This window comes from Melanerpes formicivorus, unplaced genomic scaffold (assembly GCF_026170545.1).
Source record: "Melanerpes formicivorus ecotype bairdi unplaced genomic scaffold, bMelFor1.0.p_v2 SCAF_54, whole genome shotgun sequence".
Classification (NCBI taxonomy): domain Eukaryota; kingdom Metazoa; phylum Chordata; class Aves; order Piciformes; family Picidae; genus Melanerpes; species Melanerpes formicivorus.
The window spans coordinates 649655-666754 of record NW_027142406.1 but is presented as its reverse complement, the minus strand read 5'-3'; the positions used below and the strand labels follow the sequence as shown (position 1 = coordinate 666754).

At 39.8% G+C, this 17100-nt stretch overlaps 2 protein-coding genes across 2 annotated transcripts in view; one reads left to right on the top strand and one right to left on the bottom strand.

Annotated features, from left to right (window-relative positions):
• LOC137452470 (uncharacterized) overlaps positions 1-2714 on the bottom strand; it is a 63757-nt gene extending 61043 nt beyond the window's left edge. Inside the window, exons 1-2 of the mRNA XM_068160894.1 lie at positions 2341-2714; positions 1040-1103 (exon numbers count right to left, since the gene is read on the bottom strand). Coding sequence (XP_068016995.1) covers positions 1040-1103; positions 2341-2608 — 332 coding nt within the window. The 5' untranslated portion in view covers positions 2609-2714. The remainder of the gene's footprint in view (positions 1-1039; positions 1104-2340) is intronic.
• The window catches only part of KMT2E (lysine methyltransferase 2E (inactive)), a 60366-nt gene continuing 45856 nt past the window's right edge, over positions 2591-17100 (top strand). Inside the window, 1 exon segment of the mRNA XM_068160888.1 lies at positions 2591-2965. The gene's annotated coding sequence lies outside the window, so the exon portion shown is untranslated.

The following is a 17100-nucleotide window of genomic DNA, read 5'->3' as shown; positions in this document are numbered from 1 at the left end:
AACGAGCTCTCGCACACGAGAAAATGGCAGCCGATCAACAGCTAGTGGCATTTACTTAAGCATAGCCGGCCGCCGGCAGGCCGAGCGCGGCAGCCGCGCACCGCCTGCTCCCACGCTTGGGCGGAGCAAGTAGACGCCAAAGGGTAACTTTCCCTTGCAGTGGGTGAAGGCTTACAGAGAGGGGGCGGAATGGAACGCTTCCCTACAGAGCAGCTACACCCTGGAGAAGGGTGGAGAAGGAAGAGACAAACGAGAACCTTCCTCCGCGGCAGCTACGCCCTTGCGCATTAAGGTTAATGTGTGACGGGAAATGCGAACCAAGGCAGCACCGACGGCATTGTGCAGGGAGAGGGAAACACGGACTCTCCAGGGCCGCCCCCACTTCAGCCAGTTTGGTCCGCAGCCAAACCCCACAAGAATGCAACGCGGTCACATGACCTTCAGCGGACGTGCAACTCCTTTCCCTCTCCAGGGACACCCTGCGCCATCTTGTTCTGACGCAGTTACAAAAGCAGACACGAGTTGCTCCCGTCTTTCCCGGCTCCTCTCCTTACAGCCCCAGCACTGTTTGGAGAAGAGAAGCCAAGGCCTAGTCCTGCTTTCCTTAGCTTCAGCTCTCCAGGGTTCCCTCGCCCCGGAATCATGGCGCCCATTTTCTCCTTTTGCATCAGCCTCCCGCGTCAGTTCCCGAACCCTGCCCAGCTTCAGTTACCCCTACTGCAGGATGATGTCAGCGCCAGCCAATCAGGGTGTGCCGAGCTATTCCAGTCGCCCTGGCTATTGGCTCCGGCACAGCTCCCTCCCCCCTCGACTCCCGTCTCCGCCGCGGTTCACTGCGGAGTCGCAGCCAAGGGACAAGTGGGGGAGGGAAAGAGAAGAGAAAGGGGGAAAAAAAAAAAAATCTTCCACCACCACCACACACAAAAAAAAACAACCCAAAACAACAAATAAATAAACAAAAACCCCCACACAGCCTACATACACACACAAAAAAAAAAAAAAAAAAAAAGAAAGGAAAACCCCCGACAACCAAACCCACCAAGACGCCAGCCGCCATTTCGCGCAACAGGCAGAACCCGAGCGAGCAGCCCCAGCCAAGCACCCTACAGAGAAAAAGAGAAACAAGAGACACACGGACAGGAAAAGTTAAGACAGGAAAAAATACCCATAGACTCCGCCATGGTCACAAGACGTTTAATCGCCCCCCTCCTCCCTCAGAGTCAATGTCCCATTACAGCCGCCTCCTCTGCATCCAACCAGCTAGCAGATCCTTTCACCTTGGCTCCCTCCTGCCGCAGCAGCAGTTGTTTAGAGCCTCAAACTCTGCTCAAGGTGTGTGTGGGGTACGCTAGTCTATGGCGGTGCTGCTAACTGCTTCTCCAGTCACTCGATTGTGGCGGCTCCATCGAGGCAAAGTAAGAGCTGCCAGCCCAGCTTTTTATCTGGTGTCCCGAGTTTGCGCACTGAAGTAGGCTCGCTCAGCCCCTGGTGGGCGTCGAATGAAACCCCAGCCACCGCCTCTCCTGCCTCCATGAGCTGTATCGCTGCAGGGGCTGAAGCCGGGCACGGGAGGCAGGGCAGGCAGGGCGGTGTGCGGGCAGAAGAGCTGGGAGAGCATATGGTGAAAGGAAAAGGAGCCCGGCACGAATGGTGTAAGCTGCGTCCGTCCTGAGACGCTAAGCGAGCCGCCTGCTCTCGCAGACTACACCTACTCACCAAGTGCGGTCCCTAAAGGGAAAATGAGGCTTGTTCTCGTTCCCTACTGAAAAGAAACGCCTTCGGCTTACGCTGTGCTACTCGCTTTCAAAAAAGCAGCTCTTTCCCACTTGCCTTATATATAAAACTTAAACGCCTCAGTCTAAAGTGCTTTATTAACAGAAAAGATTCAGTCAACCTCCCCCACCGCCCCCCATCACCGGTCTCGAAGGTCCCGCTCCATTCCTTTTCTCGTCTCCCTCTTTCCCGCCCCTCAAGTAAGTTGCCTGTGTGAGATTTGGCATGTCTGCCTGGCTTTTCGCGTACTTCCTGACGAAAATTTGCTCCTCAGGTTGCGATTCATAAAGAATAGTTATGGTGAAAGTAACTACGACAGTGACGGGAGCGGGGGGGGGAAGAGGGGAATGGGGGGTGAGAAAAGCAGCCGAAAGGGAGGCTTTGGCGTGCCTCAGAGGATGCAGTTCTGAGTCAGACATCCTTCCGCCCTCGCTCGGTCCCACAACAGCCTGGGATGGAACCCCTGCCCCTCCCCCGCGGTCTGAGCCTCCGGGGCTGCGGATCGCCCCCGGTACCAGCCCCAGCTGCGGCCGCCCCTCCTCTGCTGCCCTACTTCCCTCCGCACACCTTCACAGCCCCTGTGCTCAGCCCCTGCTGCAGTCTGGTGTCTCGGCCGCGCCCAGATCGAGACGTTTAGCGTAACGTGCAAAACGCTGTTGCAAAATGGACACTGAGGGTTCGTCAGGCGCAGATTGCACTCGTAGCCCATAAGCAAAATGGCGGCTGTTTGGCTTCGCCTTGGTAACCCTGCCCCTGCCAGGCGAGGCGGGTGAGCCCCGTGCAGTGGGAGGGAGGGGAGAGCGGACGCCATTTTCCCAGAGAGAGGCAGTGACATAGAAGGGAGCGTAGGAGGCTGAAAGGAGGGAGACACGGGAGCAGCAGCGCGGCGGCAGTGGGGTTTGTACACAGGTCCCAAGGCAGAGGCGCTTCTAAGCTGGTCCCTGTACGGTTCTGCGCATTGACCTAGGTTTGGGGGGAGGGGGGGGCTCCATTCCCCTTTCTTTCCCTGCCTTTCCCTATATTTCCCCTTCTTTCCCCTTCTTTCCCTTTCTTTCCCCTTTCTTTCCCTAGAGCCTGCTGAGGGTTGAGTCCTGCCCTAGGGTAGGGATATCTGTAATAGGGCTTTTGCATTGTTAGGATAGAGAAGGGGCTCAGCTGAGGGTTCCTGCTGCCTGGCCTGTGACCATTACAGGTGAGTCTTTGGTTATTACCAGCGTATTCTGCTGTGGGTGTTTAGGGGACGGGAGGGTGGCAAAAAGGGAGTGAAATGCAACTGGAACGTTTCCTTGCTCTCAGTGCGAGTATAACTCTTTACCACCTTGAGATCTGTTTGGATTGTGATTAAGTTACCTTAAAATTGCTTCCCGTGTTGTGGGGTTTGGTTAAAAATGGCAGGCTGTCGCTGTGTCTTGTGAATATGGCGGGTTACTGTAACTGGAGGAGCCGAGGAGAATTTTTTGGCAGTTATGCCAGATTTATGCATTATGCTTGGAAAAAGAATCAGAAGTGGGGATTATGTGACAACGTAGGCTTTCCTAGGCTGGTGATTTTCGGCATGGCTTTTTGTGTTATTTGGACTGCGTATCGAGCTTTATCAAGATTGGGGAAACCTATTCTCTTCCTCCATCCTGTATATTTTTGCTTTGTGGTACTAAAATGGCTCGTTATAGGCCTAATCTTTCTGCCTTCCACACCCCCGCCTCCTTTCCTCCCTCCCTGCTAATGTCTCCGCTTCGTGGTGTAACCTGGACAAACGGAAAGCAGTCCTCGAGAGTTTCTGTGCCAATTTAAAAGGGGATCGTTCTCTCCACCCCCTTTCTTGAGGGTGTAAGTAGTTATATACTGGTGCATCCCTTTCTCGATTTAGTCTCTGCAGCCAGCATTCGTTTTACTTTAGTTTTCTTCTTTAAAGAAATACATGTTGCTGAGGTAGACCCTATTGCTGCATACATAGGGGTGGAGAAACAAACGATTCACTGTGTAGTACTAAATAGGGTAGAGAAACATAATATAGGCTGATTGTGAAGGTCCAGTATTCCCACATACTCAGCCATTAGGGAATGTGCCGTGGCTAAACGCCCTGAGGTCCCTAAAACGGTACATACTACGTGTCGTTAAAAGCAAGACTTCAGTGCTGCATCTAGATTTAGGAATGTTTTAATCTGTTTATTTACACCTTAAAGGAATAATAACGAAGCGTTTATGTTACTCGAGGCTCAGATCAGAGAAAAGAAAGAGATCTCTATGTCTGTTCTGACAATGCATGATTAATTGATTATAATGACTCTACTTTTAAAGTTACTTTCCAAAAAATGTGGAGCAAATTTTTTAATTTCCCTCTTTTGTCCTTTAGAGATTCTAAAAATGGCGGCCTCGGGCTGATGTTGTGGTAATCTAATCAGCTCGGGTCCTCCACACCCCATGCAGTGCGTTTGTCTGCAGCATATTAGAGTCTCATTATGTTTAAATGAAAAGACTTCCCTTCAAATAACGTACAAAACATCTCTTGACTTTACTGCGATTTAAAAATGCTGTGTTCCAGCTGATTAATTTTATTGGTTATATCTGTGAAAGGCAAGTGAACGAGACCACTCTTGTCAGGGAAAAGGGGGGTAGAAAGAGGCAGCACACTCGAGCAGCTTCTTTGAGGGGTGTGTATAGGTTGCTTGTAACGTAATGTGTATGTTGGTTTAATAATTGGAAAAAACACTCGCGTTTGGAGTGGATACCGTACATCTGTCCATCTTAACGACATAATAGTAGTAGTATTTATAAAAGCAGTGGATTAAGATCACTGAAAGTCAACTAAATTCTTTGTGGAATCACATTTGTGAAAGTTCACCTTCTAGGAGACACCTTTGCTGGCTATCAGGGTAGTAATTGCATGTACTCATAGTTTGAGAATATGGAAATAATGTAATACTTACAGAAATAATGCATGTGAGATTATAACCTGTTACTTTATTAAGACATGGAATTTCTGATGCCACCATATAATCTTGGTATTATATTTTATTCCTCAATTTATTTTGTGTATTGTATAAATTTTATCTGTGGTAATACACATGCAAATTCTAGTGGACAGTGCAGTTCCTATCCTCTAAGTTTTTTCCTAAATGAAATATGAACCTTTTCGTATCACCACTATAAATATGTTCGGGTGGGGGGAAGGGAGGTCACAAGGATTTATTTTTTGGTAGTTGGTGTAGTGTGCTCTGATGCAAACAGGAGGCTGCAAACAATACGTTTTAAACAACAGTGACAAAATACTAAAATGATTTGTTTTGGTATACCTGTATTTAATCTTGTCTTTGGTTTAATGAGGTTGAATTCCTATCCTAGTACAGCTTTGGAACCTTCTGGATTTAGACAATCATAAATGGCAAAACTGTATCAGTCTCTAAAAAAATGTTAATTTAGGTACCATTTAGAATCACTGATGTGTGGTTTAAGGTATACCTAAGTTGGACAATAAAATAGTAAGACTTGTAGAGTGTTGATAATGTGTGCCTTTTGTGTGTTTTGAGGCCAAAGGCTGAGTGATTTCAACCACCAAGTCATGCGTTAATAGTCCAGTAATGCACGCTCCCATCATACCTTCCTTATTTATATAGATTTGGTCGTGGTGGGTTTTTTTAATAAAGCACATCTTACTCTGTTTATTAAAAAATACATGAAAAATATTCGGAAGAGTGTGTATATGGACTTCTTGGAAACTCTTTGACATTTTCTTTCCTCTTCATAGGTTTAAAGCTGATCTCATGAATAATTTTTTTAACATTATGACATAGAGGGTTACGCAGCTCTTAGTCTTAACTTCATGGCTTCAGTCATGTTCTCAAGCAGACATCTGATTCAAGATTAAAAGAAAATGTACACTTTATTAAAGGGATTGAAATAAACCCAGAGATGGAAATACTCGTACTCAGATTTTGCAGTGTCTTATGTATTGTTAATTGTATGCACTAAGAGCCTCTTGGGAATTTTGAAATCTTCCAGTTTTCATGTCTTAAGTTCTAGTGAGTCAGTTTGCCTTTGTGACTCAATTTCTCCATTTGTAAAAACAGATCTTCAGTTTGGTTTAAACTACCAATATTGCAGAGGAAATTCTACCTTTTCAAAAAATCCATTGATGTTCATCTGTCACACACTATATTTGTACACAATTAAATACTCTCCAAATGAATAAAAAATTATTGAAAAGAGGGAAGGTTTGAAATACAACTTTATTTTTGCAGTAAATTCTTCTGATCCACAAACATACTGTAACAAATAGTACAGAGTGTAGTTCTAAAATAGTTTATGTATCTTCAAGTTAGACTTTTGAGTGAACTTTTTTGCCATCTGGGAAATTTCAGAGGGGAGCTGACAGACTATAGGGAAAATTTCTCTTAGCACGAAAATCCAGATTACTTGTAGGAGTTCCGTTTTAGCTTTGATATAGTTTCATTGTGCACAGCTGTTAATACTCTGTCGGAAAGCAACAGAAATCAGCGTCACACCAAAGGCTGAATTGTCTCTCTAGAACTGATCTCAGTTTGATTTAAGGACAACCTCAATTTTGTTAATATTAATTTTAGTAAGGAGTTGTTGTAGGACTTACTTAGGGAGTGGTGTATGTAATTGTGGGATCGTGCCATTACTCTAAACAGATTAATGTAAATTAAGGCTAAGTGAAAGTATTTTGTCATTTTCCTGTAACATTCTAACAAATTTGAATGGGGAGGATGTAGTTTGATAATGACAAAAAACAATTCAGTCTTCTGGAGAGATCCTGAAGAACTCTGTGTTATTGGCCTGGTGACTTCCATACAAACGAGCATTTGTGAATCTCTCAAAAGCAAATTTTGGTGCAGTGTTTTTGGAACAAGTACCGTGTTTAAATGTTTCCACTGTGCAAATATTAGTTTTGATTTATTGCTAAGAATAAAACTTAAGGCATCTTTAGAAAAAAGTTGCAGTATATGTGGAATGTGTATTAAAACGTTTTTTTTATTCTTACAAATTATGGATTATTTAAAATGTTAATTGTAGCAGGCTTTTGAATGGTGCAAGATGAGTATTTCAAACTACATCAGTGTTCATATTTTCTTAGTAATAAAAGTTAGCCTAATCTCTTTGAGGAGCCCATATTCTGCTCCTGACCTTCATACTGCAAAAAAAAGATCTGTTGTGTTCAAAGACAAAGCTCTGGCTACCTTTAAGGCATAACAAACAAGTTATTTAAAAGAAACTGCGTCAAAGTTTCATGTACTTGCTAGGAGGTATTGAGATTACTTTTATTTCCTCCTGCAAATCTTAATGTGTTATTAATGGATAAGATTTTAAGTGCCTCTGGTTGATAGAAAATCTTAATTGAGATAATCTGTAAATTTTTGAAGGCAATTGTATGTAAAAAATACATAGATTGTTTAAAATACCTACTTTGTATGTGCCTGACTTACATGCCTCTGTTTTTTTAAATAAAAATGTTTGCTATGAACTGTGGTAAATCAGTGTGTACTCAAGTTAAATGTTTGAAAAGCAGAAATGAAGTCTTACATTGAAGTGTATTGCATCCTATGCAGGTAAAATTTATTAGTTTTGCATAGTTATTTGAAGACTTCTATTTCTTCTTCCACATGATAGCCATACGGTGCTTAGATGGAGATGCAGTGTTGTAAAACTTAGGTGACAACTTGCAAAGGCCCAGCAGTTTTGCAAATCATGCTAAGTATGAGAATGCTAAAATAGTGTTGATCCTAGATAGAATTTACTTTTACGTTAACGTTTCCGTAGGTGTAGATGTTCAGATGTTATAATAGCCTCAGGTTTATAGAAGCTTTTAAAAAATTGATTCTCGTTTGCATTTGTGTTTTGATTATTGTTTTATGCTATCATAGTCTAGGTAATCATTCACTTTTTTAATCTTTATCTCAAAAATAAATTACTTAAGTTCAAAGACAACATGATAAGACTAGATTTTAATGGCATTATCATACTTTATAGTACAGCTTAAGAAGGAGGACTTACAATCTGTTGTCTGTTGTTGGTTATTTCATCAGTCACAGAATATGATGAAATTAATACCCTGTATTTAGAAAAAGATAATTTAAAAAGTATTCAGGATCATAGATTTGAATCTTACTTGGAGGAGCTCTGGTTATTGAAATTGGTTTGGTGTTTGTCACTCTTAACTCTTCTAGTTGACTAGATTTAGAGATACTTTAACAGGGAGTGATGCTCTTAACTTGCTTTGAGTATACAAAAGGTGCTGACTCCTAGTTAGTATGGTTATAATGGAGCTATGTTTAAAACAGTATCACAAACCAGATTATATTCCTGCTCTAGACAGTTAATCCTGTTTTAACTGTTGGTTTAAAGAAACTTATGCAATTAAAAATGTTTTTAGTAGGTTCTGCTTAAAATGAAGGCGAAGATCTGAGAATTACAGCAATTTATTTACAGTTTTTGAGGAAGTTAGATATTGTATCTCTCATTTAGTTTCCAAACCTATCCTCCAACAATGAAAGGAATGTGAATGTTTTATATACAACTGATAAACAGTACAGTAGTTATTTGGCTGGTTATAAGGACAAGGTTCCTCCCTCAGCTGCTTTACCAAATAATATAGCTAATTGCTCTTTTTCATGGTTGTGTTGTTTGGTTGGTTTGTTTGTGGTTTTTTTAATGTGTTTTGGTGTGGTGTGTTTCTGTTTTTTTAACTTGAAAGTAGAAACACCTGATGGGAATCTTACTCTTCATTATCATTACACAGGATTTTTATGAATGACTGTAGTGGGTTTTTTTATAAAGTTCATTCTCTGTTGAATGTTCTACTGTCTCTACTTTACAAACACGTCTGTACTGGAAGGCAAATACAAGGCACTGCATCTTTTTTCCCCCAGTATACATTTCCCCAGTACTATTGGCAGTAGTATTGAAAGTTAAAAGCTCATTTGTACTCCCATTATTGGGCAGGATTTGTTGTGTTTATTCTAAGGTGACACCTTTCATATCTTTGTTACTACAATTAACAATGTATCTTGAGATCTCCTTGGAAAACACAAAGGTATAAAGTTACAAATGCATGGGATCTTACATGTTGTAACACAGTCAATACTGTTCTGCTAGGTAATTGCAACTGAAAATAAAATGGCTTTTGTTTTCTTGAAAGTAGGAAAGATCTCTGGATCTTAAACTTCTGTATATTTTGGCTGTCCTGGTTTATGATATAGTCCTTCCTATCTGTTCCTTCACTCTTTTGTCCTCTTCCTTCCAAAATCTTAGTAGAGGACATTGAAATATTGCTAAGTTGTTATTAAGAAATGTAAGCCAGAATGATCTGTGGTTAAAATTACATAAAAACATTTTTTCTAATTGCTAGAAAGAAAGTTCTGTTTGAAGGAGTGCAACTTTCTGACTTGCTTGTGTTTAGATTCCTAGGCATTAATATAACAGTTAGGTGAATGTCTATAAACAGCTTCCAAATTTAAAGTAGAAGCAGTGGTGTGCTATTCATGTAAGTCACGTGCCACAGATGACAGGGGAACTTGTTTTTGGAATTTACCTAAGTGAATACATGTCAAAATAGGAATTTGTTTAGCCTAAGTGTCAGACTTTGCATCAAAAGAACTCTTGTGTAGCAGGTATCTAATTATTAGAGTAGATGCCAAGTCTTATTAAGCAATACAGATAAAACCCCTTTAATTATTTTGTTTGATGTCATGAAACCAGTGAAATACTTGGATTGTGGAAGGTGTACTGCTATGTGTTTGTAGCCATGTGTTTTTCTGCCCAAAAGCCTAACTGCTTCTTGGGAGCAATATTATGCCTTGAGTTTAGACCTTCCAGTGACTGAATCGCTATGAGCTGCACTGTTACATTTAATAAAAAAAATAAATATGGTTAGCCCTTGAAGTTGTAGGAATGACTTGAGTATTCTTGCAGAATATGGACTGCGTGTACTTGCAGAAACACTTACTATTCTTAACAAACATCTCAAAATATAAACTTAAGGTAATAGGTGTAAATAACATTTTCTTGGAGAAAAACCTGTCAGAGGCATTATGTGTAAGTTTAACCAGCAGGTATTTACTGCTTTGTGGTAGATGAGTAAAATGTTTACAGTAAAGCAGCTGTTAGAATGTCTTAAAGCCAGGATTTATTTATTTTATTGGGTAACTACTTAATTTGCTTTCTTAATATTTTAACTTCTGTTTGAAGGAATTTTACATCTTGTAGTGATATTTACGCATTAGTGTTACGTAGCCAGGTTACTTCTCCAAGCAGCAGTGCTCTTTCTCTGCTTTGTATGCTGTACTGTCTGTATTTTGCAATTCCTTAACTCTCCAGCTCAAATAATTGATGCATTGGAATGAATAGGCATTCTTATGTGTTTGATATTTAGTAAACTTAGACACGTGAACGATTGACAGTTAATTTTCAGTTTTGGGGGTTGACTTCTGTAAATAGAAGAATTAAAATCACTAAGCATGGTTGATTTGGTTTTGGGTTTTTTTAATACTTCTGCTTACTGATTCTTTGATAGATTTCTGCTCCATAAACTAATTCTTTCTGTAACTACATTTACCTTTATTTCCCTTCTACCACTCATTCTTTTTCTCTTCCTAGTCTCATATTTTGTCTAACTTCCAGTGAGAGAAGAAAAGGAGTGAAGAGAGAGAAGAGGTAAGGGGAAGTCTTCCATGTTTTGATGGACTGACATAAATATTTTAGGAAGAGACCATTTTCCATCATTTCTTTAGGAATACTTAAGATGATCATTCTTGGACTAGATACAGTAAAGGGAAGATAGCTTATGGCTAGTAGAAGCTAGCTCTTCTGTATGGCAGAAATCTTTCTAACTACACACACATTCTAGGTTTATACTTTAAAAGGGCAGCTTTCTTTCTACTGACTAGTGTAATGCATTTAATACTGAAGCATCAGTAATTACCTGATAGGAACTTAAGGGGTGTTTTAGTGCATAAATCTCAGATACCACAGAGGAGGCAATTCTTTTTAATTCTCTAGATCCCAAACTCGAGGCTAATTCATGAAGTTTGGCTGTCATTCCAAACATGACTGAGATCTTTATTGAATGCGAAGTCCTATATGTATCGGAATATCATAATACTCATCAGAATATTCATAAGTAATCATGCTTGTTCTTATTCTGTATTGCCACCAGATTAAAGCAAAACAGGAGAATGATCTTTAGTGTTTTGGCTGTAATAGCTGTGTTGCTTAAGCTGTTCTAAAGATTGCTAGGTCTCCATCATTGCAACCAATAACTTAAAGAGCTAGGAAGTTAATACTCTTGAGATCTCTGAAGCTTAGTGAAAATCCAAAAGGAAATGGAAAGATATGGCTATGAGCAGTGTCCTTGGAGAGGCAGGGAGAAGCAGCATGATTTTAGCCATTATTTGTCATGTGTGTAACTCCAACCTAGCTAGAGCAGGTACCTTTTTCATCTGAGTGACTGGACGTGAGAAGTAGGTAAGGGTAGGGCCTGACTTCTGACAATGTGTGGTTCAGTGTGGATGGTGTAGGAGATTGAAGGGCTTATGATTTTGGTCAGGAACAGCTATTGTGATGAGCAAGATGGGGAGGAAGATATTGCTATGAGAAAGATATAGAGAATATTAGGTCGGTAGGAATAAACGGGTCCTAATTTTTATATTGTATTTGAATGTGCCTACTGTGTCTTTATTTTTATCTACTACAATTTTTTTGTCTTCGTACAGCTTTTAAGTAAACTGTTAACTTATCCATAAGGTCTCAATTTGGACTCATGGTTGTTAATTAAGCCTTTCTGCAACTTGCAGTGGTATAACATTTGGAATATGTCTTAGCAAAGTCTGTAACATGGTGGAGCATGTTGGGGGAAACAGTTTAGAACTTCCTTTTGAGTAAGATTAGTTATTTATCCTTTTAAGTCTGATTAAAGATAGAATCATAGAGTGGTTGGGGTTTGAAAGGCCCTCACCTACTTCAAAACCCCCTGCTATGGGCAGGGACACTGTCTGGCGGGTCTGGTCACTGGCCTTGGAACACTTCAGGGAGGGGACATCCACAGCGTTCCTGGACAACCTGTTCCAGTGCCTCACCACTCTCAATGTAAAGAATTTCTTTCTAATACCCAGTCTAAATCTCCCCTCTTCCAGCTTAAAGCCATTCCCCCTTGTCCTATGACTACAACCTCTTGTAAAAAGTCCCTCTCCAGCTTTCTTGTAGGCCCTCTTCAGGAACTGGAAGGCTGCTATAAGGTCTCCAGAGCCTTCTCTTTTCCTGGGCGGGATGGTGCTAACTGTGACAGCCTGTCCCCATAGGGGAGGTGCTCCAGCCCTCTGATCATCTTTGTATGATAATGAAGACTAATACGTCTTCATATGATGGGCTATTTAGTTGTGAGAAGAGTAGACTTAGAGGGGATCACATCAATGTATATCTGAAGGGTGGGTGTCAAGTGGATGGGGCCAAGCTCTTTTTGGTGGCATACAGTAATAAGGAGCAGTGGGTTCAAACTTTAACACAAAAGTTTTCACCTTGACATGAGGACATGCTTCCTTACGGTGAGGGTGACAGAGCACTGGAACAGGCTGCCCAGGGAGGTTGTGGAGTCCCCTTCTCTGGACACATTCAAACGCCATCTGGATGCATTCCTGTGGGGACTACACTATGTGACCCTGCTTTGGCAGGGGGGTTGGACCTGATGATCTCTTGAGGTCCCTTCCAACCTCTCATGTACTGTGATACTGTAATATTGTAGCCCGCCCCTGGACCCACTCCAACAGTTTGATGTTCTTACTGTGTTTGGGGTACCAGGACTGAATGCAGTACTTCAGGTGGAACCTCACAAGAACAGAGTACAGGAGAAGAAAAACCTCTCATCCTGCTGGTCACACTTCTTTAGATGCAGACCAGGGTACTGTTTGCCTTCTGGGCTGCAAGCACATGTGTCATTTCTATCAGTAGTTTTCAAGATAACTATCATCTAGTGAAGATGTGAGTGCTCAGAGTAGTAGGAGAAAGCAAAAGTGTTATCAAAGAGATTTATTATTTAAGTACAATTTTCTTAATGCTTTCTTCTCTCTTCTTGTAAATACTCTCTCCCAGTTAAAATAAATAAATAGAAAGTTTTTTAAAAATGAAAGAAACAATGCTGTAGGCAGTGAAGTCAGGTTGGAAAACTCAGTTTATTGGCAATATGACAACTCAAGGCTACTACTACACACTGTACTGATAGGTGCATTTTTACTCAGAACTTTCCCTTGTCTGGACTGTGCTAGAGCATAGGTGTTATCAACTTTTCTTAGATGCATTCTCCTGGATTGCTTTGTGGAAAGGGTGGTCCTCAGGACCACAGGTTGAAATTATTTGCCTGTAAACCTCAGGAAAAGAATGACAAGAATGGCTTTGCTAGTGATTGCAAAATGTGTATACATGTATGATGTAATTGGGGGGGGGAGGTGTGAAGGAAGAGGAGTGTTCAGAATGCACGCCAAATAAAAAGCACTTTATGCATAGAAGATGCTTGTGTTTGTCCTTTGAGTTATCTTTTCCCTTTTTCCTTTGTATGTAGTAGACTTGATTTGGTGCCTTTCAATTTTAAGGTACATTCCTGTGCGCTATATTGAGTAACATCACTTGAAAAAACATTTTTAGCTATCTCCCCTTGTAGAAAAAGCATTTTTGAAGGGAAGGAAGCACCAGCACATGTTGTAGACTCTTCTTCCTGGAGATAAGACAATAAAATAGAGTTATACCTTTGGGTCATCTGTGTCTTGTTACATAAAATTTGTATAAAAAGCCAACACTTGAGTCAGCAGAGGTCTGAAAGCAGTAGTACCATCTTGGAAATCTTGCCTGAAATACCTTGTCGATAAGAGAGACAGTAGTTAGTTTCAGAGTGATCTTACTTGACTGTGGAGTCAGCCTGGACCCACAATAGCATGAATTTTCTATTGGGAGCAAATGGAAATTGGAGTTTTGCTTTGTGTTTTTAAGCTGAATAAATAGAGATAGATTGTTTTCATATTTGTGACGGCAGTTAGAACTGTTACAGCATCGTGTGTTGGTTGAACTGTCTTGCTTGACTTAAGACTGTTTGTGTATTTTACGTCTGAATAACTTTTATCTGTAAATCTGATAACTCTTCTCTGCTCTTCCTCTTCCTTCTTGATTCACACACAAGTGGAAAATTGACAGTACCAATCACTTTGTTTCGGCGATTTTATATTTGTTGCAGTAAGTGTCAAGTTAATTCCTTTACATTTGTGCACATCTCTTAAAAATGAATCTTTATACATATAGTGTGTAATGCTGTTCCAGGAAATTGTTGGTAATTTTTTTGCTTGTATTTAAAGAGTGTGAGCAATGGGTTTAACCATTACTCTTAGGATAGCGAGAGAGAGCCTCCTTTGTATGTGTGCTCTGGGCATATGGGCTCTTTTTTAACATAAGGTGAACTAGCTGTTTCTCTAAGTTGAGAAACATGGGCTATAATTTTTCACATATTCAGGAGTGATAATTATTCTCAGACATTTCAGTTGTGCATTGTATATAGAACTTATGAAGATCAGGTAATTTGACTAGTCTGCAGTGTCAGTAGTTAAGGAGTTTGAGGTAAAGTTTTATGCATTAGTATAAAATGTAAATAATTATGCATCTTAAGCCACCACTGTTTCCTCTCATGAAATAAGCTAATCTAATTATATTTTTCTCCCTTAAACATCTACTCCTTGTTTACGAAGTCCCTGGTAATTCTCTATGCAAGGAAATTATGTGATGAAATCTGAGTCTTGAAACATCTAAATGTGTAACTACTTACTTTTTAAAATCTTGTAATTCTTGACAGGTGGTGAGTGATAGAGACAATTGCTAGACAAAATGACAACTATATATTGAAGTCATAAAAAGGGGGAAAAGGACTTTTTATAATGCATAATGATGTGAGAAAATCAAAGTGGTTTAGTGATCAACTTACATAATACTCTACAATAATTTTTACATGTGAAAAATATTTCAGATGTAAGAAATAATTTGAAGCATAATTTATTTTCACTGATGCCCCTTTATAATTTAGAAAAGAATGTTGCACTGTACCTAGCTTTGAATTCAATTCCTAACTTTTAGACAGCAAAAGCAACAAAAAGAAACTTAAGGAAAATGCCATGGAAGAATTTGTCTGGCCTCTTGGTACTTAGAGGATGATCGATAGCTGGGCTTATGAAATCTTGATGGAGTCATCTGGACAGTTTGGCTAGACTCCAAGTTCTTATTTTTCAAGTGTGCTTTTCTGTCTAGGTGATCTATCATCTGCTCGTTTCCTGAAACTGTTCTATACAGCTTTCAGTGGCCCTAAAAAGCAAGTTGAAAGAGGGGAGAAAAGACATGCTGGAGTTCCCAGCCAACATTTGACCATAGCAACTGGATTTCGTTTTGAATATTTGGACCCTGTAGGATTAGCTTAAAAAATACTAATGTAATTTCGAAGATTACCACTTTACTTTTTGATTCGAGAGTTGAGCCCTCTCAGTATTTGTGGGGTTTTTTGTTTTGTGTTTTTTTTTTTCTTTTCTGTGTACCAGTAAACAAGTTTTTTCTTCTACTGTCACACAATTGATCTTAGAACGACATGGCAGAAAGGAAAAATGTGGTCTTCGTTAAGACTACAGAATATTGTTGTGTAAGTGGAATACCTCAGGGATAATATGTAAGTTATTTTCTGTTTAATACATAAATTATGTTCTTTATACAAAGCCACATAGATGAGTAATTTGGAATGCATTGTGTTCTTCTGTTGTCGTGTAAAAAAAGAAAAAGATGATTCTGGTATCATAAAGTGGACCATGGGAAGTATGGTGTGGCTTCAAACATACTAGTCTTCATATGGCTATGTCTAAAAGCTCCCATGTATTTTCTAGAGAGAAAAAGCACTGACACTGGAAATGTAAACCAATGTGTTTAAATGGTAAGGTGTGAGGCTGATCTTATGTGAGGTAAATGAACAAAGGAAAAGTTTGTTGTTTGGTTGTGGTTTTTGTTTGTTTTTAATATTAAAATAATATTAGGACAAAATACAGTTCTTAATTGCAATTAAAGGCAAAATTTCTTCAAATAAAGACTATAGTTTCATATAATAAAGTTGTTCTGGTAGGGTAATAATGAAGAAAACCTGATCTAAGAAATTGGCAGAATTCCTTCAAAGATTCTAGTGTGTTACCACTAAAATAGTAGAGCGGGCCTTAATAAAATCTGAGGTCCTTTACTGTTGAGATTAAAATATGGTAGATGAGCTACTTTGCACAATAAGGAACTGATCTTTGAACTTTGGACCAGCAGTTTTTATATGGTGTCTTTGACCCTGAAATTACCTGGACAAACTAGTGTTGGCTTTCTTAACTTTCAAATTAATGTAGTGCTCAAAGAAAGACTTTCTCAAACAGTAAGTTGTGTGTGATCTGCTTGGATTGTAGGAACACTTCCCTAGCAGCCTTTTTTTCACTCCTGGCCAGTTATTTAAATAAAATGCACCTTTGAAAACTGTTTCCTAGAAGGCCATGGGAGAAAGGTTGTAGGTATTTGGGGAATTTTGAAAGCACCGTGTTATGGCTGCAGATTGTATTTTATGACACACTTGCAATTCCAAGCTTCAAAGGATAAGCAATCACTTTTGAGATGCATAAGGAAGAAAATTCCCTAACATTTACATTATTTTCTGTTCTCAACCTTCATGTTTTTGTAGTATAATCCAGTAAAAATATTGGGAATATTTTAGTGTGTCACGACAAGGGTTCTGGCATGACAGAAAACAGTTATTTTCCTTCATTCCAAATCTTGCATCATTGTGGTCTTCATCACTGGATGACCTGCCAGGTTACAGTTCTGTTAATAAGTGGACATAATGTAATTAATTTAGCCTGGGTATTCTCTACCTTCATTACAGGGCTTCACTGAGGATGACTTCTCAAAAATAATGAGCTATGTTTATTTGAATTACCTTATCTGTATAGGTCCTGCAACCCTGTGTTTGTCTGCATTCTTCCATACTTAACTAAAGGCAGAGGAAAAGCATTGGAGGGTTTTGTGCATGTGTGTGTGAAGACCTGAAATCTTAGGGTGGTAAATATGCTGAAGTAGTAGTAAAATAATTTTCAGATTCCTTTTGAATTACACAACTTCAGTTTAATGCTGTTTGACAAAAGAAATGTGAGTTCCTCAAGTATGATTTTATTCATTGTAGATTAGTATCTTAGCTAAGACTAAGGCTTAAAGATATATTTCAGTAGTTTACAGTGGGGTATGAAGTTTATCTTTGCTCAGTTCCTCCCAATTTTATTT